The following is a 26335-nucleotide window of genomic DNA, read 5'->3' on the forward strand; positions in this document are numbered from 1 at the left end:
GTTAGAAGAACAGCAGACTGTGTATATAAATCTTCAATCACTATGAGTTTACTTAACATATTTATACATTCTTTTCCAAGCAATAATTCCATCTTGATGATCCTGTTCATATTTCTAAGTGTAGATGGTGATCATTCTCTCTAGCTAATTCTTTCAATTCATTATGCCTAGGTACTGCAAGGGTCTCACAACAGGGATGATCGCACATGAATTTGCTGAAATTCTTAAGCATAGTCGGGTGAGTTAAGGTTGAGCTTCTATCCTTAACTCTCAAATTTTCTTGCTTTCATGGGTTTTAAGTTATTCCTGTAACACATGTGACATTTTTTTGTCCTACATGCATCAATCAATTTTTAATAAATGATTCATTGATCAAAGGAGTTGTATCCTGGAAGCCTCATATAAAGACTTCTAGAACGTGTTATGCAGTCATCCCTGAATAGCCGAGACCCTTCGTTTAATCAATTTCTTTGAAACACTGTGTTTGAAAATAAAATCTTACAATTCACCAGAGACACTATTGTGAAACATACTTGGCAGTGTCATTTGTTTAAAAAGCACGTTTACTGTGGTCATCTCCAGGATATATACTAGGACATGTTCATGCATCTGGTGCTGACAAAGCTAACTGCAGTTTGCCAGACATGTATGGCAGCTCAATAAACTCTGACTTTGCTCTTTTCCTGGGATTGCAAACAGAAGGATATTTAGGAATTCTTTACCAATTACAGATTGATATTCTATTTTGGCCTGCCAGGTTTCTGGCAATCCTGTGTTTGTAATCCCAAGCAAAATAAAATAAGGCAGCTTTATTTCAACTTCCACAGATGCTGGGCAGGCTGCATTCCATTTGGGGAACCAGTTATGCAAATTTAAGAACCCTGCTGGATTAGACCAGTAGTCCATGTAGTCCAGCATCCTGTCTCAGTTCCCAATAGGGCTTAGAAGCCAAGCCCTTCACCTGGCATTGCCTCCTGGCTCTGGGATTCAGAGGTTTAATGCTTCTAAATGTGGAGGGTTTCCCTCAGTCATAATGGCTAGTGGACATCCTCCATGAAGCTAATTGCCTTTTATTCCTTTGGCCTTTGGCAGCAAATTCCATGTTTTAATCACTCTTTGTGTAAAATAGTACTTCCTTTTGTCTGTCCTAAACTGCCCATCAGCTTCATTGGATGTCCTTGAGAATTTGTATTCTACAACAGAAAACCTCATTTTTCTGAAAGCTTTTATGAAACTTTATATAAAGAGCAAATTACATGGATAATTCCTGCTTGAAAATACCTGTTAATTCAAACTGATCATAACACTTCAAAAGCAACTTTCTGAAGGCTGAGGAACAATTAGCATAAAATCAGGTTTTGTCATTTGAAAAAAACACTTATTTCAAGAGTATATTTATGCACAGATCTTACAAGTATAACTTAAAACCTGTAAATGCAAGAATTCTAGCTTAGTCTCCCCCTTGATTTGCCCATTTTGCTTAAGCATTGTAGCATATTTTTTACTGCTTTGACTCTCCGCAATCCTAAGGCATAATGTTGAATAGAAAAGGACAGCAATCCTGAGATTTCCTACGGAAATATGTGAGTGTTTAAGATTGCTAGTAGGTATATTTCAAACATATTTCAAACATACTACAAGCTCTTAAATATTAAAGATCTGGTTATATGGCTGTGATCTTTAAACCTGTTGCTTGTGTCTGACAAAGTCACATATTACCAAACACATTCAGTTATCATGTTTCAAGTTACGTTGATCATCAACAGATATAATTTGGAAACAGCATGACTTAATACCAGAGTAGCTAGTGTTTGTTTGGTAGTTAGATATATTCAAAAGTCCCATTCATATTTCAGTTTGAAGTATAACTTCGGCATGATCACATGGGATTCCAGAGAGAATGTCATATAGTGAGAAGATAAGAATAATACAATATTTGAGAACAATACATAAAATACTTGAAAGGCACTAATTTCAGACTGTTTTCCCTTTAAAAGGGTTCTTGGATCCTGAAAAGAAGCTTTTTTCTCATCGAATATTGTCAAGGGATGAATGTATTGATCCATACTCTAAAACTGGGAACCTTAGGTATGTATTGGGAGGGGGATGGCAGCTTGTTGGTAACAAATGGCTTACTTCTGGAAACAACAAATAAAACTGAATTAGTCGTGTTCTTGTGATATTTTTAATTGTATTTACCCTCCAAATCTTCCATTTCTGGCCATGCCTATATACACAAATGCTTGCTTTTAATGTGAAGCACTAATATTCAGATTAGTTTAACAAAAATTGACAGCAATTGCTCTAGCTCTTCAAGAATACAGTTTAAAGCTGAATTTCAGTCTTCTGTAAATAGTCTGAACACTTTGGTATTCATGTAGGAAAGAATGTTAACTTTAGCAATTAGCAATATGTTTTGTCACATAAAGAATAGCATGTAGTAAGTTTTACAGTAGATGCCAATGAATGATAGTCATATATATTAACAGAGAATTCTGATAGACATATTCCATTTTTACTTTTACCCCTCTAAATTTTTCTTTTCCAGGTTAATATGAAAATTGTCTGTTAGAATGATCATGGCTGGCCAGTTGGCTCTTACCTATTGGTATAAGGGCATGTGATGGAGGCTCTGCTAGTGATTTTTGGCATAGTCTTTCCCAAACTCCCTGCATGGCACCTTTAAGACCAACAAAGGTTTATTCAAGGTGTAAGCTTTTATGTGCATGCCCACTATTCAGATACAAATGTATGCATACGAAAACTTATAACTTGAATAAAACTTTGTTGTTCATAATAATAATTTTATATTCCGCCCTTCCCAGTTGGCTCAGGGTGGGTAGCAACAATTTGATCCTTATTCCAGAATCAGGTCACTGCCAAGTTGGTGAAGGAGATCTTTAAAGGTGCCCCTGGACTCAGACTCTGTTCTGTTGATTCAGACCAACGTACCCACCAGAATCTATATATCTCCCATGAGAGAGAGAGAGATGCAGCTGCCCATAAACAAGGAAGTTTGTGATGAGCAGCTGAGTTTCTGAGCAGTTCATGCGCAGTATTATATTTTTTTACTCTAGCAAGTAGAATGATCAAACTATGCTATGGTGTGAAGTGTGAAATGGTTTATTTGTCAGAATCATCCTGCCAAATGATAAAGAGGATGTATTGAGTGCAGAAATGTAGTAGGATGGTAAAATTGTGGTCTTCCCAATACATAAGAGTTTATTGGGCTTTTTTATTCAAGGTTTTTAAAAGCTCTTTCTGCAAAGTATGTATGCAAAGTAGGGTAAACCACTACTTAATCTTTGTTAGCTGTTACATGTGAAGCTAAACGTTTCCATAGAGAGCCAGTTTGGTGTAGTGGTTAGGAGTACAGACTTCTAATCTAACATGCCGGGTTTGATTCCGCACTTCCCCGCATGCAGCCAGCTGGGTGACCTTGGGCTCGCCATGGCACTGATAAAACTGTTCTAACCAAGCAGTGATATCAGGGCTCTCTCAGCCTCACCCACCTCACAGGGTGTCTGTTGTGGAGAGAGGAAAGGGAAGGCAACTGTAAACTGCTTTGAGCCTCTTTCATGTAGAGAAAAGCAGTATATAAGAACCAACTCTTTTTCTGTTCCAGAATCTGGTCAGTGCCAAGGTGTAGTGAAAAAGGTATTTAAAACTCAATATACAAGTACAGTTAGGGCCAATCTCTTCCTCTCACCTGCTCAATTTTTTCCCCTTCTACAAAGATTGCTTCTGGTTGTAGAGTTCGGGTAGTGGCAGAATAACTTTTTCTGAAAAACTAAAATGGATTCCAGGAGCAAGGCAAAAGCAGAAAATAGCTTACCTTTCTGGTTTAAATTCTCCCCTCCCCACTTTTTAGGAATTTGACACAAACTGTTCTAGTACTCTCCTATTACATCACATTTTGCCTAAGAACTTTACAGACTGGGGATGTTCAAGTGCTACACACGCATGTATGTACCAGCACATGTGGGAAGCTTCCATATTCTGGTTATCAATCATTGTTTTCCATAGGTTCAGTATTAGGGAGGGGTTCTGCATTTTGATAACTTCAGAATCTTATAATTAAATATTACCTTCTTACATAGTGGGGTTAATGGGAGGAAGGTCATGAGCTCTAAAGCTGTGTTGGTGTCTCTACATACGGAGGTCAAAATAACATTACTTACAAAATTTATATCCCTCTTTTTTGCCCTTACAAGAGCCACCAAAGTGGCTAACAATTCAAACAAGATTGAACTGTATTAGATAGGTGTGGTTCTCAGCACTAATTTTTATGAACCATGGATTTAAAACTGAAGGGATTCTATCTTTTCTTTTCTTTTTTATTAGGTAATTTATATTATATTAGGGTTTCTTGCTTTTTCTAACAATGAAAGGGTTTTAAGAAAAGCCGCTACATATTATTATGTCAAAATTGATAAGTTTCTCCAGAAAGCCAAACTAATGATACCAAGGGATTCCATAGTTGAATTAATTACTGTTTTTTCCCAACTCACTTAGGTGAAACATCTTAATAATATTTAATATCCATCATGTTGTTTCTTCTGTTTCTAGAAACTTATTCCCTTGTGGTGATTCCATGGTTTGCATTATTGACGACCGAGAAGATGTTTGGAAATTTGCACCTAATTTGATAACTGTGAAGAAATATGTATACTTTCAGGGCACGGGAGATATTAATGCACCACCTGGTTCAAGGGAAGCTCAAATGAAAAAGAAAGGTATCTCTGTTTATGGGTCTGTATAGTCTGCATTTCTATGGTTGTTATCCAGCCCATAGTTGATTCAAGCATACTGCAAGTACAATGACAAACATGGTTTATCATTAGAACAAGGTGGGAGTCCATGGCACCCTTTAAGACCAACCAAGTTATACTTCTTTAGAGCCAGGGTAACCCCATCACATCCCTGATCCTCTTTTTTGTTAAGCTGAAAATCCCCAGATTGTAACCTTTCCTAAGGAAGGTGCTTCAACTACCTGTTCTGTGCCTTTTCCAAATCTGTGACACCCTTTATTGAGATGGGGCAGCTTGAACTGAGCACAGTATTCAAAGCGCAGTTCTGCCATATACCTTTACAACAACCATACAAGATAGCAAAGCCAAACTGTAATAAACTATAAATAAATAAGTAAAAAATACCAAGCACAGACAAATAACAATTCCAGAGGTAAGCACAGAAAAATCAATCAAGAAGAGAACTTATAAACAAAATAGGAACTTAACAAAACTGTTCTATTCACAACAAGAAAATACAAACACAGTATACTGTAAACATACAGTTATCACAAACCCAGTTGTGGGTGTTCAGTAGTTGTTTATTACAGTTTAACTTTGCTATCTAGTATGGTTGTTGCACTTACTCTAAATCTTTACAAGGTATTGCAAGATTACCCATTTTATTTTAGCGTTTTCCCTTAAAACTGTAGCACGGAAATTTCCTTTTTCACTGTTGTTATACTGAGTCACTATTTTCATTGAACCCATACCTCCCAGGATATTTCCTAGTTGTTTACTGTCAGTTCAGCCCCATTGGTGTGAAAGAAAAGTTAGCATTTGCCTCAGAGTAATTTGATATAGAATCATGGAGTTGGAAGGGGCCACACAGGCCATCTAGTGTACCCCCCTGCTCAACGCAGGATCAGCCCAAAGCATCCAAAAAAAGTGTGTATCCAACCTTTGTTTGAAGACTGCCAGTGAGGGGGAGCTCACCACCTCCTTAGGCAGCCTATTCCACTGCTGAACTACTCTGACTGTGAAAAAAAATTCCGGATATCTAGCCTATATCGTTGTACTTGTAGTTTAAACCTATTACTGTGCGTCCTTTCCTCTGCAGCCAACGGAAACAGCATCCTGCCCTCCTCTAAGTGACAACCTTTCAAATACTTAAAGAGGGGTATGTCCCCTCTCAACCTCCTTTTTTCCAGACTTGAACATTCCCAAGTTCCTCAACCTATCTTCATAGGGCTTGGCCCCTTGTACACTCAGTCATTTTCCACTTTAATGTCTACTTACTCAATTTAATTAGATACTTTGAGAGCTTTTTATAGTTTGCTTTGGTTTTTACCATCTGCAGTCTTGTCCACTTGATGCTCACTGTAAATCTCAGCTTTTATGAACAGTTGAATCTCATGAGACCCAATACTGATCCTTCTGAGACCCTTTTGTTTTTTTCACTTGGGAAATACTGTTACTCTCCTGCTTCCTGTAATTTAACTGGTTTAATCCATGACTGGACCCATCCTCTGATGTTTCCTACATTTATTCAACCCAGTCTTTTGATGAGATACTTTGTTAAATGTATATACTTTCATTTCATTCTACTTTACCTTAATCTGATTAAAGTTCCTTGACTAAAAGTAATGAGCAGTCAACCCAAAGCCAATGGAAAAATCTTGCAACATCAAAAGCAAGATAGGAACCATTTTCATATTGAAAACTTGAATTGTCCTATGTATATATTGTCCTCCATGGTACCTACAGCCACTTCCATTGCTTTGACAAAGGGAGCCACTCTTATAAGACAAAGTTTTCTGTGACACTTGCGCCAATATTGGTGTAATCTCCCTTGAAGCTGAGACCTACTCAGCCATTAATTGGAGTTAAGTTTCTCTGAGTACAAAGATATGCTCGATCTAGTCCATTCAAATTAACAACTATATATTTAAAAACTCTTTATCAGGCCTATCATTTGCCATGGGGGGGGGAAACAACATGACCATATAGGGTCGTATCAAAATAAATGTTTAATGAATTTAAAATATATATTAAAAATAATTCCCACACATTCAGGAAACCCTTAAAGGGCTGTCAAGAAATCCCAGGATTTCATGAAACCCTGGTTGAGAAAGCCTGATTTAGGAGCACATACCTTAATTGGCTCAGAAGGACATTCTCTCTTCCTTTTCATGATGTGAGAGAAATGCAGATTGTAATTTCATAGGGGAACCCATTTCTGTTTTGTCTCTTTTTCTATTCTCTCTCTTTCTCCCCCCACCCCCATAAACTAAGATTAAAGAGGTGGAAGTAATTTGGGGAAAGTATTGAGTGTTTTACTTGCAGAAAACCCAAGGATGTTAATTAAATGGAAAAGAGCTCGTTCTTCAGCTAAATTAAAAATTGGATAAAAGCAGTATCATCAAATCAAAATATATAATTGAATAAAACATAAAAGTATAAAGATAAAATTTAAAGGGAAGGGGAAGTTAGTGAAAAATTAAGAGGAAGAAGGGGAGGGGGAAGGGAGGAAGGAGTTTTAGCCAAAGCCTCAACTAATCCTTTGAATTCAAAGACTCTTGTTATGGCTTTATTGCCATCTCTTCTCACACGCTCACTTTTCATTCCCTTTCTAACAAATTAAACAAATTTATTTCACTCACTCACTTTCCTGTTCTCCGTAGCATAATTACTATTCCCCCATAACTCTATATGTATAATTCTTATCTTTGATAAGTCTGATAAAAATACAAAAAGTCACTATATGAGAATGCTGAGCAGTGTGGTGTAAATCACAGCAGCCAGAACCGGAACCATTGTTATACTAATTAATACATTCATACTCCCAAATGTTAGTGAGGCAGGACTTCCCTTTGCAGAAATCATGCCAGTTCTATCTCAGTACAGCTTGTTCTTCTCTGTGCATCATAATTCTGGCTAATGGTTGCCACAACTTTCCTCAGAACAGATGTCACACTAATTGGCTTCCTGCATCCCCCTGTATACTTTTTTTTTTGTAAAAATCAGTGTTGGGTGCTTCTTTCTAGCCCGATAGCAAGAAGACAGTTTTTAGTGATTGTCTGCATATTACTATTAGGAGGTCCAAGAAAGATCCGAGCTGGCCTTGTGACAAATACTGTGGGCTAATGAACAGAATGTATGGGTCAAGTGTAATTTCTATTCTGCTTTTGTTTTTAACAATTTTATTGTTATTTGATGGCCTATGACCTAGTGCAATAAAGTTTGACTTGACTTGACTGTTAGGAGGTCAGCAGTTTTGCATTTAAATTACTTTGGGTATCCATACCTAGACTTTAGCACACCTTTCTTTTTATTAATATTTTGTTTTTACAAAATGTATATCCCTTCTTTTTGTCATTACAAGTGCCACCCAGATGACTAACAATTCAAAACTTCCATGATAAAACATAAAACCATAAAAATAAACCATAAAATATATATATACACACACACATACACCAACTGGCAACTTCCATTGCTACTGGACAAAACAATTGTCGCAGGAGAGTTCTCCATGACAACGAAGGACTCACACACCGAAGAGCTCGTGGTTGGCTGTCCAATGACAGAAAAGCACATGCAACATGGGGTCTAGGCAGTTGCCAGAGACCCTGAGGTACAGTCTGGAGCTCCGGGCTTCCTCTCCTCCACTGGATCCCGGGCATAGGCACAGGAGGCGATAATAATTTCTCCACCCCCAAGGAAGGCAGGTGAGAAGAGCAAGAAAGGGAAAGGTAGAGCTGTGTCCAAAGGCAGCAACTTCCACGACACGGCCCTGAAGCCTCCAAACAAGAAGCTGAAGCAGGGAACAGACCATGGCTCTAAGCCAGTGATTCTCAACAATGTATCCCCAGTTTTTTTGGGTGTCTTTTCAGTACTCTTCATCATTCTGAAGAAATCTGGGGACTGAAGAGCAGTTCTGAATCTCAGAGGCCTCAACCAATGGGTCCAGAAATGACATTTTCAGACGGAGTCCTTGCAGTATATTTTTCAGCTCCTCCAGCAAGAGGACATGTTGACATCCCTGGACATTCAGGAGACGTGCCTTCATGTGCCAATACACCACAAGTCGAAAAAGTGAATCTGGGTCTACCATCAAGGGAGGAACTTTCCATATGCCGCCCTACCCTTCGATCTGTTGTCCGCTCCTTGGGTTTTCACAAAAGAGATGGTGGTGCTGGTGGTAACACTGTGCCAAAGTGGAATTCACATCTATCTGTATTTAGACAACCAGCTACTGAGGGCTAGGGATCAGAAGACAACTAAGTTATCCACCCAACACACTATCTCATTCCTGCAGGACCACAGATTCCTGATCAACATCGACAAATGCACAAGCAGAACTACAGTGTTCTTACCACGCAAAAAAAGGAAGAAAATGCTGGAACTCATCACGGAGAGCATAACAAACAGGACAGTTGGTATCATGCACCTCGCAAAACTACTAATGATATCCACCTTAGACATGGTGCCATGGGCGCAGTTCCACTCGAGACCATTGCAAGTGGATGCTTCTCCCATTTCAGAGGGACATCATCAGATGAAAAGCCAGGAGGCTAATTCTGCCCCCATCACTCCAGAAAGAGCTTTGCTGGTGGACCTCTCCGGCACATCTCAGGAAAGGCATACAATTCACTCACCCGCAACACATTGTGGTCACTACAGACGCAAGGCAGAGGGGCTGGGGAGCCAACTGCGAGGGACGCACGGTTCAAAGAAGATGGTCCCAATCAGAACAGATGCTCAGCATCAACTGGTTATAACTTTGGGCAGTGAGACTGGCCCTCCAGCACTTCCATACCATCATTTGGAAAGCACACATCCAGATACACACAGATAATTTGACCACAAAGGCATATATCTACAGAGAAGGCATGACACAGTCCCACTCATTCTACTTGTCTTCTGAAATTATTCAAATGAGTAGCCGTGTTGGTCTGAAGTAGCACAATAAAATCAGAGTCCAGTAGCACCTTGAAGACCAACCAAGATTTATTCAAGGCATGAGCTTTCGAGTGCAAGCTAGTCGTCAGACTAGTCTGACGAAGGGTGCTTGCACTCGAAAGCTCACACCTTGATTAAATCTTTGTTGGTCTTAAAGGTTCTTCTGAAATGGGCAGAGAAGAACCTTGCCAGCCTCAAAGCCAAACACTTAAGAGGCCTCGCAAATCAATAAGTGGATTGGCTCAGCAGGCAGGATCTAGACCCAGGAGAATGGAATTTGAATCCAGAGGTTTTCCACCAGGTTTGCCACTCCAATAACGGACCTCCTAGCAACACCTCAAAATACCCAGACAACCCTGACAGGTTAACACCACAAGGCAGTGGAGGGAGTAGATGTCCTCAGCTGTCTATGCATGTAGGAACTCCTGTACATCTTCCCACCAACTCCCGCTTGTGAGCAAGCTGCTACACAGGATCCAACAGGAAAGAGCGGTCGTAGGTGTCTTCACACCCTGTTAGCCATGATGACCGTGGTTCTCGGACCTGGTCCAGATGTTTCTGTCGAACCCATGGGCATTTCCATCCAGGATGAATCTTCTACTTCAAAGACCATTATAGCATCCAGACCCGGAATGGCTGCAGCTAGTGGCCTGGAAGTTGATAGGCAATATCTGCGAGGTCTAGGCTTCTCCACCAAAATCATTGACATATTACAGATAAGGAGGCCATCCACTAGGTGCATCTACAACCATAAATGGCACACCTTTGCACTGTGGGCAGCTATAAAGGGCCTGACAGCAACTTGCATGCCTTACAAGGAAATCATAGACTTCTTACATGAGAGAAGGAAACGAGGCCTAAGAGCGAATATGCTAGAGGCAGGTGGCAATCCTGAATGCCATAGTAGGGCCCAAACATGACTCGCTGACCACTAATGCATACATCAAGTGGTTCCCCAAAGGGGCCTAATAGCTGGATCCATCTGTCCAGCACAGGTTCCCAACCTGGAGATTACCAGTAGTCCTCTGTGCCTTGACGCCCCCTTTGAAGCCATCCACCGTTCCGAACTCAAGTTCTTATCGTGGAAGGTGGCATTTCTGGTAGCCATTATCTCGGCCAGGCGGGTTTCTGAACTGGCCACATTATCCTCCAGGAAAGAACCCCTAAAATCCTTTAGGAAAGATGCAGTTATCCTGTGAACTGAGCTTAGCTTTATTTGAAATGTATCATCACACTTCCACCTGGAACAGCCAGTGGTCCTTCCTATCTTTTCCCCCAACCCTAGTACACAAGGAGAGAAAGACCTTCACAAGCTGGATGTGTGCAGAGCCCTGCACATCTACCTGAAAAGTACAGCAGGGTTTCATTTCTCGGACACCTTATTAGTCTCACATGGCACAGTTAATGTGGGTAAGAAGGCCTCCTCATCTAATATAGCCTAATGGATTAAGCACTGCATCACCAAAGCTTACAAAGTACAAGGCAATATTACAGCTTACTCTACTTGGGCCGCAGCTTCCTCTGTGGGCTTCTCCACCAGGGCACCGGTAACAGAGATCTGCAGGGCAGCTACATGGTTGTCCTTCTCCATCTTTGCCAGGCACTATCGCATCAATCTGGCAGACTCCATGGAGGCTGACTTTGGTCCTCACGTACTGCAACAATTCATACAAGATTTTAAAAAATACAATGTTAATCTCCCAGCCCAAGTACAGCTTGGGTACAGCTAACCACTCTGGATGACTTTGGCTCCACTGCAGGGGAATGAAACATTGGACTCACCTGAAGATTTCTTCTGTGCAATCGGGTAACGTGCTCGCATGGGATCAATCAACAGTTTTTATGGCAAGCATGTGAACAACACTGGCTCCTAGACCATGATGGACAGCCTGACATGAAGAATAAATGCAGCTGGGCTTGGGAATAACTGGGAGATCAGGCTCTGGTCACCAGATAAGTGGCTGCAAAAAATTTGCATAATAGCTGCCCTACCTAGGCAAGCAGAGTTGTGGCCTAAACACTCTGGGTGACTTTGCCCCACTGCAGAGAAGAAACGTTCAGGTGAGTCCAATGTTTCACTCCTTGATGTATTAGTTCTGTGGCCCAGCAATACTGGGTCTCTTATCATCAGGGCCACCATAGGATTGGTTAAGAACCTGAGGGTCAGGGCTGGGGTCACAGCTATCTGTTACAGCCCAGGTAAGTCTGGTAGAAGGTTGGTAACTTTGAACTTGATTTTGGTAGAAGCTTGTTTTTGCTTCTAAAACATCTAGTACAGAATTTCACCTTTTCTGAAATAGACTTTCACCTTTTTCTGGTTTTAATGAGCATAATTGAATTAAATGTGTTTGATTTTATGGGAATGAAGAATATGCTGTTAGTCTTTTTGTTCCTAGGCATTTTAGTAAATTTTTAACATCAGGTTTTTGTATTTCTCTTTAATTTAGCAAATCATTCCTCAAAGATAATTGACACATCTGATGCAACTGTAGTAACGAGAGATTCTGAAGAAGTAAAGAATATTGAAAATGCAGAAGAACAAAGTAATGGTATTAGAAAACCAACAAAGGAAATCAATGGCAATACCTCTGTCAACAATGAGCCCACATCCTGGGATTTAAATGTTAACGATAAAGTTAAAGAAAGAGACTCCTTAGGGGATCCTAGTCACATTGTTACTGACACAAATGAACTCATAAGTGCCAAGGACTCTCATGTGTCTTCGGAAAATGATAGGGCAAATGTAGTCAAGCAACAGGCTCAAGACAACTCAAAAAATTGCTTGGATTTTGAATTGTCTACTGATAGTGAAAGTGACAGTGGTTTGGATGCTAGGAAATCCTCCTCTTCTGCCTCTGAAAGTGAAAATGAAGGGAAAAGAAGCTGGAGAAAATCAAAGAAATCTGTACAGGAAGAAAGTACATTTCTGCTGGGAACTGATACAAATGTAGAAAAGGATGGCCAGTCTAATCATTCTGGAGACTCAACATCCTCTGCTAACAACAATCCCCATCCCAAGGCATTTGATCTAGAAGTACATGAAGAGAGTGAACAAGATAGTCTTTGTAGTCTAGGAAATGGATGTGTTGACAAGAAGGAGGCAGAGACAGAGTCACAGAATAGTGAACAATCAGGGATAACAGTCGGTGAATCTTTAGATCAGAGCATGGAGGAAGAGGAAGAAGATGACACAGATGATGATGATCATCTAATATATCTTGAAGAGATTCTTGTTCGAGTACATACGGATTATTATTCAAAGTATGACAAATACATAGCAAAGGAAATTGATGATATTCCAGATCTAAGAAAAATAGTGCCAGAACTGAAACAAAGAGTATTATCGGGTGTTACTGTGTTGTTTAGTGGACTGTGTCCTACCAACTTTCCCATAGAAAAAACACGTGAGCATTATCATGCAACTGCTCTTGGAGCCAACATTGCAAAAAGCCTAGTGTTGAATGATGATGATCCCAATAAGCCAACCCACCTTATTGCAGCTACAGCTGGTAAGTGTCGTGTTGCGATGGTTTAAACAATGAGAGAAACATTTACAAGTAATGTTTTTTGTTAATGCACAGTCATCTGTAGATTACAGTAATGCAGTAAGTCTACAAATTTGTGATTTAAAGATTTCAGTGTGGCCCATTATGCACGGCCGCCGAAACGGCGATTTCGGGTCACATGGAAAACACCGGTTATGCACGGGGCGGGGCGCAACAGCGGCAAAACCCAGAGTAACCGATTATGCACGCGGCGATCCCAGCGCCACTCGTTGTGCCCCGGTCACCCGGAAGCTGCGCTTTCTTCCGCGTTCGCGAACACGACTTTTTCGGCGGCATGCACCGAAGCTGCGGCCGGTTGCAGCCGGCACCGTGCATTATCAGTGATTTTAGTCGCCGCCATTCCACCCTGAATGTGCGCTAAAACCCCCGTGCATAATGGGTCTGTATGAGCATTTATTTTGAGTGGACTCCTGTGTTGAGTGAACTGATAGATTTTGTAGAAGTCCTGTCTTCTAGTTATTTACTTTTTATATCTTGATTGCTTTCTGGAAATATGTAGATAATTTATCCAGCCAGTTGGTTCTACAATATGTTTTGTGGTAGTAAATAACTGTTTCAAACATAAGATTGTTAGAATTTTATTGTAAAAGAATGAATGCAGCTAAGGCCGCAAACCTATAATCATTTGCATAATAAATATTGATTTTTAAAGTATGGTTAGACCACTGAAATTAATTTGACTCAACTGTTCTTAAATCTTTTTGGTTTCATTGAGAATTAGATTTGCTTCATATTTTATAAACTGCATCTATGGACTAATTTATTGCTGACTTTTTCTACTAAGAGTGCTAATGTTTGTGGTTTATATAGGCACAGAAAAAGTCAGGCAAGCTCAGAAGTGTAAAAATCTCCATATTGTAAATCCAGACTGGTTGTGGAGCTGCTTGGAGCGTTGGGACAAAGTTGAAGAACAGCTCTTCCCTTTGAAGGATGATTACCTAAAAACACAAAGGTAAAAAGTCGCTAATTAAAAGAGTGCAGTTTCTACCTTTGCACAAGATTAATTCAAGATTAACTCATTTTAAGCATGGTAAAAATGAATGGGATCATATCCACTTAATATGGATCTGGAGTTTTCTTGGAAAAGAATAGAGAAAAATATAAAAAGTACAATAAAGAGAGAAATGAGAACTTATAGTATTCTCATGAAATTTGCGCTAATTATGAGACCTCTGTATTGGAAGCTTCAGTTGAAATCTCCAGAAAGTAATACAAAATGCTTACTCAGAACAATTCTTGTGAAGGTGGGATGGTGTTACTAAACCCAGCTTTGTTTATGGAGATTCAGGTGGTATTGGTATTAAGGCCCTAAGGGTAATGGGGCCAGGAAGAAGAGCTTTCAATACTCTTGCATTTATATAAATATACATAGATAGAACCAGGCCCTTTCAGTTAAAGATGCTATACCATAAGGGGTGTGCATTTGATGATATTCAAACTGAAAAAAAAAATCAGAAAAATGCCTTATTGGCATTTTATGGCTATTCTTTCAGCCAGATATAGATGAGGGTATTTTTTCAGCTATCCGAAATGGCCAAGCCCCCAAAATCCCAAGTTTTGGGATTGCTTGATAGTTGAACGATGTTTAAAGGATTGCAGTCCCTTTAACATTTTCTGGGTGAACATGCCGCTTAGAGAAGATGTTTAGAGGGACTTCAAGCCCTTTAAATGCCTTTGGAGATCACTCGCAGATTAGAGAAGGCATTTAAAGAGATCATGATCCCTCTAAATATCTTTCCCTCCCTCCATTGAAACCAGTGGAGAATGGGGACCTTCTTTAGGGGTCCATAGAATTGGACTCCCTAGTGCAATTTTTTTGAAACATGGGTTTCTTTTATTAGAGGTACCAAATTTGCCACATACCTCAAAAAACACTTCCCTGCAGTTCAGCATGCGCTGCCAGGGGCTCATGGGAATTGTAATCCAAGGACATCTGAAGAGCCAGTTTGGGAGCCTGATCTAGTGATAAAATTCTAGTTGATTGTAGCACAAAGATCAAGAATAAGTTTTGGGGGGGAACAGCTACACTGCTTATGAATCTGCTTTTTGAAACATTTTTATAGCCTACATATCGGCTTATTTTGCAAAAACATTTGAGGAGCTGGTTCTCCTCAAAAATGCCCCAGTTTACAACAAAACAAAAAGTACAAAGTTAGAATCAGTACATCTGCTATCAATAAATTACTGAAAACAACTGCATAGAACACCAGTAAAACAGTTCTACAGGAAATCATAACTAAAAACAATTTAGCTGGAATCAAGGTAAGCCAACGTTTTCAACAATTCATATCCTGTGTGTGTGTTCTGAATCATGAATAGGTGAGGTTAATTGCTAACTTTACACATCTAAATATTTATTTTAACAGAGAAGACAGTCCTGCCATGTTTCCAGATATTCACAGTGCTTTCCAGACTGCTCTTTTTCATCCAACTCCCATCCATCCAAAGTGTCAGCCTGGTCCCGAAGTTCGAGTTTATGATCCCAACACTGGAAAGCTAATAAGGAAAGGATCTCGGAGTTCCAGTCAATCTCTCTATATTCAGTCACCAGCTCCTCCCCTTACTCTACCTGTCCATGGAGAACATTCTTCTTTCAGGTATATGACTTCTTAAATGAATTTCACATTTTGGGAGGTGACAAGATTTTTTTTTAAGCTGAAAAAGATATGAACAATGGAAATGTTCATTTTAGGTTAGTTACCTTTCCAGGAAAACTGAAACGTAGTGGAGTGTCAGAGTTTAGTTGGCAATATTTATTTTAAAGATTAATAGCAGTTTTCCTTCTGCTAATTGTAATTATACGTATTTTGCTAGGGAGGATTATGTAATGGTCATGTAATTGCATTTGAGTTTCCTGCTATAAATTACAGCTTCATTTTCCTCAGCCATTGGTTTCTTTGGCTTCTGTTCATTGAGTACTAGTATGTTATTTATATTACTTTCGTCTCCAATACCAACTTTACCATTGTGGTGGCATTCAGATATTTGCTTATGATAGGCTCAAGCCTTTAGTTAAACTCCAGTTTGTCATGATGTCCAAATGCCAGTCCCTGGCAAATGGGAACTTGTTTCTTGCCCGTAAGCCAGGATTCTAGACCATGGCTTAACCTGGTACTATAAACACAGTAGCAAACCAACTTTGTGCTCATCATGAGCATGCCTGCTTGTTATCGATGTCTGAATACTGCCTATATAATTTTTGCATGCAATTTGAATTCTACAGTTCGAGAGACTGAATTCAAAAAGTTTGCATTATACACATTCTAAATTCAAATGGTCATTATAAAGGCATTTTTTTCTTGCCCGAGCTACCATTGGGGTTATTAAATTCTTAATTACAAGGGAGAACACTTGAAGCCTGGTAGGTGTGAGTGATTTGTAGAATCCAGCACAAGAGGGCAGCCATCACCTTTTACTGAGAGAGTTGGACTTAATCCCTGCTGTGCTAGTGCTATGCTCCAAGACCCTGCGTGGCTCAGATGTACCATGTATAGACGTTTGTTGACAGGCCACAAGAAACCTTTTAGGTAATGACTGCAGAATATTAGAACTTTCCTTGGCTCCATTTCTGTTCCGTGCTGTTGCAGCTGGTCCATAATACAGGTCTGCATGGTCAGGACTTTCAGAAATGGAAGTTTACACTAGGATACCATATCCCATAAGCCAGTGGTCCCCAACCCCCGGTCCGGGGACCGGGACCGGTTCGGGGACCAGTTGGTACCGGGCCATGGCTCCGCCATGGCTCCTCCTTGTCCTCCTCCCCGGCTGCTGCCTCAGGGGCTGCCCTGCCACTCTGCTGACAGCTCACCTTTAGTGCTCTCCAGCGGACGCCATGGCTGGGGCTCCCCCACGGTGTGGTACTGGGCAGCTGCTGCTGGCAGTGCCCCCCAGCAGGTGACGGGAAGTCAGGGGCACCAGCGGGAAAGCAAGTGGAGCCAGGGGCTCAGGCAGCAGCAACGTCCCTCAGCAAAAGACTACTCCCCCCAGGCCTCAGTAAAATTGTCAAGCGTTGACTGGTCCCCAGTGACAAAAAGGTTGGGGACCACTGCCATAAGCCATATGCTTGGAAGCCTGTTTTGCTCTTGAAATCCATGGTGTCTTTCTTTTCAAGAATACTGTAATAGCATTCACAAACAAAAACATTAGAGTGGATCTAAGCGGGCATTATTTTTTCTAGCATTTAACCATGCATTAATGTTGTAGACCCCATTTTGTCTGCAATTGCAAAACGTGGGTGAGGAACCTGACTTTATTAAATAATTTAGATCCTGTGATAAAATTTTGGCTGATTGTGGCACAAAGCTCAAGAATAACCTTTTTGTGGAATGACTACACTGCTTATGAATTTGCTTTTTTACATCTCTTTATAGTATCTATATCATACTTGACAAAAACATTTCTCTCAAAATATTTGTTAGCTGGTTTCCCCAAAAATACCCCAAACAGCTTATAACAAAACAAAAAGTATAAAGTTAAAATCAATAAACCTGTTACCAACAAATTTGTGACAACAACTGCATAGAACACCATTAAAACAGTTTAACAAAAAATAGTTACTCAAAATAATTTCGTTGGAATCAAGGTAAGCCAACATTTACAACAATTACTGTAACTAGATCAGATCTCTGTGTGTGTTATTAATGACTAATGGGTGAGGTTAATTGCTAAATTAAAATGTATAAATATCCTAACCCCGCCTGTGGCGCCGCGGGAACCGCAGACTAAATAAAGCCGTAAGGGCTTTGGGGGAGGAGTTAGGGCGGGCTCTGTCCAGGATGAGGAAGGGTGCCGATTGGCCCCTTCCTCTGGACAGACCATCAGCGGGGCCAATCGGCAGGCGCAAAGCGCCTGCCAATTGGCCTCTCCGATTCCCGCCCTGGCGAAACCTTGCCGGCGGCCTGACGTGTCGGGAGGCGCAAAGCGCCTCCAACACGTCAGGCCGCCGGCAAGGGAGCCCCCGGCAGCCACGCGTGTGAAGCGCCTCTCGCCGCGTCAGGCCGCCGGCCAGGGAGCCCCCGCCAGCCGCACTGTGCGCGGCTGCCGGGTGCTCCCTAGCCTAGTGCCCGCTGTGGGCTTGATTACTAGTTTATCAATAAATTAGTGACTCAGTCCAGTCCAGTGCAGCACAGCATATCTAGGGTTCAATGTTTTTCCAGCCTACAGGCTAAGTGCCCTTTGGGTCTGTCTCTCTGACTCATGATTCAGCTTGAGCACCTGCTTAAGTAGACTCCTAGATCCTTTTCGCACATGCTACTGCCAGAAAAGTCTCCCCCATTCTGTATTGGTGTAAATGGTTTTTCCTATCTAAATGCAGAACTTTACATTTGTCCCTATTGAATTTCATTTTATTTAGTTAAGTCCAGTTCTCGAGCCTATCACGATCAGCCTGTATTCTGATTCTGTCTTCTGTTGTGTTCGCTACCCCTCCCAGTTTAGTATCGTCTGCAAATTTAATAAGTACCCCCTCTAAATCTCTCATCCAAATAATTTACAAATATGTTGAACAACACAGGCCCCAGGACAGATCCCTGGGGCACTCCACTTTTCACTCTTCTCCATGATGTTGCTGAACCATTTACAAGTACCCTTTGGGTACGATTTGTTAGCCCCTTATCGATCCACCTGACAGAATTAGGATCCATACCACATTTTACCAACTTGTCAACAAGAATATCATGTGGAACCTTATCAAAAGCTTTACTGAAATTCAGATAAGCTATGTCCACAGCATTCCCCTGATCCAAGAAGGTAGTCACTTTCTCAAAAATAGAGATATGTTTGGTCTGACAATACTTGTTCTTGCACAACCCTGAGTCTTAGAAATCACAGCTGTAATGTAAGAATAATGTATATTAGATAAAATGTAGATTTTATAGACTCTTAGTTAATTATTATTTAACTAGTAATCAAGCCCGCTGCAGGGGAATGCAGCGGGCGCTAGGTCCTTACATTAGTCGTCGGCGGGCTGGTCTGCGGCTCCTTCATCGTCGGCGGCGAGCTTCTGGCGGGCTGGTCTGCGGCTCCTTCGGCGGCGGCGGCGAGCTTCTTTCGGCGGGGGCGGGCTGACGCGGTGAGAGGCGCAAAGCGCCTCTCGCCGCGTCAGGGCACCAGGCAGGGAATGCCATTTCAGAACTCCTGGAAACACCCTTCAGGGAATCCCTGCATTAGAGGAAAAGTCATGGGCAATTATTCAGCTTGCATATCTAATTGACATGTCATTTCGTTGAGAGTTCTTTTTTTTTTGAAGTGTTTGTGTGTGAGAGAGAAGCCAATACCAATTGAGCAGCATGGTCAATAGAATTAATTCCTTTCCCCATAATTTAAATATTGAAATAGTTCTGTATTATCAGATTCGACGTGTAATATCTGTTTGATTTCAATCATGGTTTTGTAATACAGGGCTTTTGAAATCTTTCAGAGTTGTTCAGCCAAATCAGCAACAGCTTTTCGATGAAGAGGAAATGCCAGTGAGTGAGAATGAAGAAGCTGGTCCATCTAAACGGAAACGTCAGCCAAGTATGTCTGAGACAATGCCACTATATACTCTATGTAAAGAGGATTTAGAAAGTATGGATAAAGAGGTGAGCTAAAAGACTGATAAACTAGGTTTCAAACTGCTATAGAATAATATATTCACATGCTACGTATTTCTGTGTTAAAGTACTAACCACATACCTCTTGTTAATGGGAAGATACCACATGATAGTTATTGGACAGCCGGCATTTTCCCCATGGTTGTACTTCAGAGTGCTTGCAGTTCAACATGATGAGCTGCCTTTGTTAAGATGTTAAGTTTCCAGAAATTTTACATCTCTAGCTCTCTGACAAGGCTGGATGCCTCCTGAAATAGGAATAGCAAATCATAAGAGAAAAGAAGTACAACTTCCACAAAGGCTTTGGAGGATACTGAATGTTGAATTCTGGAGGTTTTTTTTTTATTATTTGTTTGTTTGCTCTGGAAATATACTTTATTGAATTCCATTGATTCAGCTTTTCTTACTCTGTACAAATGGCAAAAACTCTAATTCTTGTAAAAGCTATTACTAAAGAATACTTGCATGCACGGTCATCTTTGTCAAATAAATAGAGGCTGGATCTCCCAGTGGTGCTGAGAAACTGCTAGCAGTCTATAATCTGAGGATAAATAATTTCCTGCACTATTGCAATTAACAGTGGAATAGGAATTCTCCACAAACTTTTATGGGTTTTTTGCAAGAATACATTGTTTCTAATAGCAGTAATCAAATATTCTGCTTCAGCACTTTGTTCACAGCCCACTTATGCTGGGTACCTCAGCTGATGTTGGTACCTTCCTGAAGTCCAGATGGATGTAGTACAATGAGTGCAGGGTTGTCCTGAGGAAAGTACTTACCTGCCTTTTCTTGGGACATGTCTCATTTCCTGAAGTTCCAACTTGGAAGGGAAGGAGGTTGCCTCAACAGAGACATTCCCTAAGATGGATTTTTTAAAAAGAGTAATTGAAGTAAAAGGTAAAGATAAAGAAGGAAAGGGCGAAAGATTTATGTGATCTGAAGAGAAACCAGAAGGAATATTTTATATTCTACAGCTCACTTTTTCTAATGTCGGATATTCTGCTTGTTCACCATCTCCCTCTGAAAATCAAAGTTGCCTCATTTTTTAAATAAAGTGGTTACTATTTCAGGCAAATATGTCATGTTTGAGAAAAAATATAGCAGTAGTAGGAAGCCGTAACAGTAATATAGGAGGGTTATGCATCCAAAGATAAGGATCTCTTCCTTGTTTTGAGAATGTATTTAGGAATAAATATGGCAGTGACAAGCAGTCCCTAGTTCTAAACTTCAAGTAGGGCAAGATCACAGAAACTTTGTTCCTTTTTCATTTGATATTTTAATAACTCTTTGATAGATTTACAATGTGTAGAGTACAGAAAAAGTTCTGTTAAAATTCCATATTTTCCATTACTGGTCTTAGTATGATTCATGTGGATAGCTGTGTTGATCTGAAGCAATAGAACAAAATTTGAGTCCAATGGCACCTTTCAGACCAATAAAGTTTAATTCTGGGTGTGAGTTTTCATGTGCATGCCCACTTCTTCAGGTACATTGAAGCACATTTCCTCAAGGCTTTTGTATTTCGGAGTGGGAGTTTGGGTTTAGTTGTCAGGAAGGGCTAGTTAGAGCCAAGATGCAGAAGTAATTGGGCAATAAGTTTACTTGAGACTGGATTAAAGCAATTGTGTTAAGGCCTGTGAATGGTAGCAAATTAGCATACAAGTACAAGACTTAACAAACATATGTAAGACTAGGGAAAGAGCCCATTGTAATTCCAATACAATGGGCGCTAGAATGGGAAGGGAAGGGTAGCAAGCAGAAAGGGCAGCAAGAAGAAAAGTAGCTAACCTTACCGGAGGCGTCGTTGAGGGCTGGCGGGCGGCAGCGGCGGCGGCGGGGCATCCTGGGCTGGGTGGAGGCGGCGGCGGCGGCTAGCTGGAGGCGGCGGCGGCCATTTGCGGAGGTCAGCGATGTTCGTCGGCGGCCATTTTCGGCGTCAGCGGCTGGCTGACGGCAGCGGCGGGGGATATTCCCGGCCATTTTCGGCCATTGTTCTCGTCGGTGGCTGGCTGGCTGGCTGCGGCTGCGGCTGGCTGGCGGGGGCAGCGGCTGGCTTGCGGCGGCGGCCATTTTCGGCGGCATCGGGGGCTGGCTGGCGGCGGCGAGGGCTGGCTGTCGGCGGCAGCGGGTGGCTAGCGGCGGCGAGGGCTGGCTGGCGGCGGCAGCGGCTGGCTGTCGGATGGCTTGCGTCGTTGGCGGCGGCGGCGGCCATTTTTGTAGGTCCGTGGGAAGAACGGACGGGAGTCCCCGGCAGCCGCACGCTGGCCGGCCACTGGGAGCTCCCTGGGCGGCGGCCTGACGCGGCGGGAGGCGCTTTGCGCCTCCGGCCGCGTCAGGCCGCCGGGCAGGGAGCACCCGCCAGCCGCGCTACGCGCGGCTGGCGGGTGCTCCCTTGCCAGCGGCCTGACCCCTCGGGAGGCGCTTCGCGCCTCCCGAGGCGTCAGGCCGCCAGCCAAGGAGCAACTGCGAGCCGCGCTGTGCGCGGCTCGCAGTTGCTTCGGCAAGGAATTGGAGGGACCAATCGGCAGGCGCTTCGCGCCTGCCGATTGGTCCCTCCAATAGTCTGTCCGGGGGAAGGGGCCAATCGGCACCCTTCCTCATCCCGGACACAGCCCGCCTTCCAAGGGCTTACTCTTTTATTTAGTCCGTGGCGCCCGCGGCGCCACGGGCGGTGTACAGATGGATGGATTTCTGAGATGCTGCACATTTTTCCTGAAGCCAAAAAAGACATTATGTGCTGATTGTAGGCTTTAGAACAAGCTGTTCAGATCCATGTAGGATCGGCAGAAAGCAACCAGATCAGCCGTCCCATCCCCCCCTTTCCAGCTGCGTTCCCACTTCCTGAAGATGTAAACGGGACTGTTTATATCTGCCCCAGTTGTGAGAAGGCTGGACAGGTAGCTGAAGCCCAAAAAGATATTTTAAGCTAATGGTAGGCTTAAAAACAAGCTGCTCAGACCCGCTGTAAGATTGGGAAATCAACTTCCCTCCCCCCTCTTTCAAGTTAATTTCCCACCTCCAGAAAATGCAAACAGGACTTTTTTTGCCTGCCCCAGTTGTGAGAAGGCAGAACAGGTAATTGGTACTGGTTCTAATTTTATTTTTGTTTTCTTAACAATTATACAAATTGAAATGCGCATTCAGTCTACATTTAAATAAAATATATTGAATATCTCTTGAAGTCTTCAATTCATTTCCGATTCTAAATCGATTGCATAGATTGTTTCATTGCATGAATAGAAGTGGTCTCTTGAATATGTAGGACGACATGGCCATATTTGCACTTCTTCTGTTTATTTTCTGTATAAAGATAAATATTATTGACATTCTTCTAGGTTTTCAGTCTCTAGATTTATAGATATCTTTATGAAGAAGGAAGAATGGAATTTTCAATGAAGACCGTATCCCAGGCTAGCTTGTCATCTCTTTAGAACATGGTATAATTCCAAGGTTTAGCTCTCAAATAAATCACGTTTTTCTGTAAGCACTCAGCCATCACTTCAGCTATGAATCTTCTATATACCATAATCTAGTGTATATACAGCCATAGGCATATAGAACTAGTGGATACTGAGTCTGCTGTTCAAATGTTGCAAGGTATCTGCACATTTCTTTGTACCAGAATACTCTGTAAAGTTTAATGGGAGGGGGATTTTGTGCCTAAATGCTAGCTCCAGAAGCTTCAAGATTGAGGCTCTGCATAGACTTCAAACCCATTAATGTGAATGCACAGACATCTGCTCAAAGAATATTTCATGGGTGGGGAAGTCCTTGGAATATTTGTTAGAAATTCCACCTAAGACAGCAGAATAGTTCAGTTGCTTTATACCCTGAGAGTACATACAATCAGTAAGAAGCAACTCTGCATAAACAAGAAGACACTGTTATCTTTTATTTATAAATAAATTCACTTCTAGGAGGTTAGAAGTCTCATTTCTTCAATTGCATTTCAAGTGGCTAATGTACTAGAGGAATAAATTGGGCGCCAGTATGTCTTGTAACTAGTTTATAAAATCCCAAGTAAGTTATGCATGTTAACATTTAAGTCTCTTTTATAATAAATACTGAATAAGTTATATTCTAGAAGTGAAGGACAGAAAGTATGGAACTTCCCAGTTTCAAGCAGCAGTGAAAATACTTTCTGCATACCTTCTTTGCTCCCAGTAACCTTCCTTTACAATCATGCTGCTTGTAAAAGGATAAAGGGGAAGTAATTTGAAAATACATGCCCAAGTATATTTGATAAAGTAACCACAGAAATTGCTAGCAGAGCATGAGACATTTGACTGTTAAACTAATACTTTGTAACTTAGAAATTACTGTATGAATTGTGGTGAAACCTGTAGACCATTTTTCATACACTACGGCTAGTACCCAGTGGATGTGAGGACATGTTCCCTCGGCACAGTTTTCTCGTGTTCCTCCCTCCTGCTGCAGCTTCAGATGTCCCTAAAATGTTGTTCCTTGAAGTGCTCGAGAAATACTTGGTGGTGCAACAGGATGGGGGAAGTGACACAGCACATTTCATCGGAGGGATCCATGTTCCCATGGAAATTGTACTGGGAGACAGCGCTAAAGATATTTGCATGCAATAACTAGCTAACTGGATTGCTTATGATTATATTGCGAAGCAAAAGTGTGAAGAGTTTAGGACAGTGGGAATTTGGGGAAAGAGCCAAACTATGTTGCCTCTTCTCAAGAAAAGCTTGGATATAGTGCAAAAAACAAACATAGTCCTGTCTTATCTGCAAAGCAGGTAAACTACCTGAACATGTTAAAGGTATTACAAACAACACAGGTTTAATAACGCCTCAAGGTTTGAACTTCTTTTAGAGGTGCATGCAGATGTTCTGGGGATAATTTGTTTCTACAATTCATCATTGAGTAATGTAATATAATAAATATGTTACTGACCAATAGTACCTCTTTCATCTTGAACTGACTTTGTTTGATTGGCCTTCATGGAGACCATTACCACCTGAAGTAGAATTGGATGTCATCTGCTAATTAAGTGACACCCTTCTACATATCCCCTGTGCAGGCAAATTGTAGAAGGTCTCCCAAGATCTTTTCCAATATCTTTGTAGAGTCCTGCAGAATGCTGCCACACAAAATCATGGGTTTAAGTAGTTCTCAGCTCTGGAGGTTAGTGCTGGTCCAGAACCAAAATTACCAGAGTACTGATCCCGCCAGGATGCCTAGGAAGATGTTGTATTGAATGTTAATCAAAAGCAACAGATTCACACCTTCATCTTTTGCCTGAAAAGGGTCATCCATTAGGGCAAGCAAGGCAGATTCACTTCCAGACGCAGGCCTGGAGCAACTTCAGAACTGCCTTTGTGGCCTGAGTCTCTATAATAAGCCACCTCACACCCAACAAAGTCCTGAGCAAGGTCTGTGGAAAAGAAGATGACATTTAACAGTGATTGTCAATAGCCCGGAATATCTCCAGTGGTCAACCAGAGCTTTTAAGGGAGTATCAGCCTTGTCCGCTGGAAACTGAGTGCAGTTACCCTCACTGGCATATGCAATGGGACCATGTGCCAGTAAAATATTTAATTGGAGCCTGTATGACAGTGTGTAAGAATTTCCTTCCTCCCAGCAGAATTAGATTTCTCCATACAAACGAAAAGATAACTGTCAGAAAATCTTAAGCATGGTGATTCTTATATTGCAAGCATGTCTCCTGTTGCTTTTAATGTGTTAAGTGATCTGTAAAACAGATTTGCTTTCGAAGTCTTGCTTAGCTACTTTGCAATACCAGACTAATCTAGTGTTCTTTTTAATAATTGATAACTTTTAAAAAAAGCATAACTGTTACTGTTCATTTAGGAATAATTGACAGCTTCTGAAATATCAGTACAAAATTTATTTATCAAGACCCAATTTTATTTCTTTTTTCAATATTGTTGCATTTAATGAAATACATGCAATGAAATACAAATAAACTTTAGCTTAATTTATGTCTGATAGAATATTGTTGTATTGTTTCTCTAAAACATTGCTGATCATTTTTGTCAGTCAGAAAGTACAAAAATTCATCTTGTGAGTTCTGTGCAGGCAAATTGTAGAAGATTCTCTGAGGTACACTGTACATTCTCCCTTGACTGGCTTCAAGGGGGGAAGTGAGCGGAGGGAACTCAAGCAAGAAGGCATCTTTTGTGAACTCGCTGCATCCATAAGGCTCAGGATCTAAGCTCATGTATCTTATCAGAAAAGCTTTTTAACATATTAAAAGACATTAATTGAAATTCAAATCATTTTTCCATAGATGTATATTATGGCTTCCTAGTATATGAAATAACATTAATCTGTGCTTTTCTGTATCTTAATTGCATTTGTCAAAGCACTACTTTTAAAAAATAAATCTTCCCAATACAAAGCCAATGATTATATTCTAGCATTTTAATGTGTCAGGATAATGTATTTTGAAGAGTTTTATCTGTGATGGTTGATGCCTGGGGAATTTTTATCTTGTATA

At 41.2% G+C, this 26335-nt stretch overlaps 1 protein-coding gene across 1 annotated transcript in view; it reads left to right on the plus strand.

Moving 5' to 3' along the window:
- The window catches only part of CTDP1 (CTD phosphatase subunit 1), a 61773-nt gene that overhangs the window by 25674 nt on the left and 9764 nt on the right, over positions 1-26335 (plus strand). Inside the window, exons 6-11 of the mRNA XM_077352947.1 lie at positions 1998-2088; positions 4570-4736; positions 12143-13204; positions 14072-14213; positions 15628-15858; positions 19680-19842. Coding sequence (XP_077209062.1) covers positions 1998-2088; positions 4570-4736; positions 12143-13204; positions 14072-14213; positions 15628-15858; positions 19680-19842 — 1856 coding nt within the window. The remainder of the gene's footprint in view (positions 1-1997; positions 2089-4569; positions 4737-12142; positions 13205-14071; positions 14214-15627; positions 15859-19679; positions 19843-26335) is intronic.

This window comes from Paroedura picta, chromosome 9 (genome assembly GCF_049243985.1).
Source record: "Paroedura picta isolate Pp20150507F chromosome 9, Ppicta_v3.0, whole genome shotgun sequence".
Lineage (NCBI taxonomy): Eukaryota > Metazoa > Chordata > Lepidosauria > Squamata > Gekkonidae > Paroedura > Paroedura picta.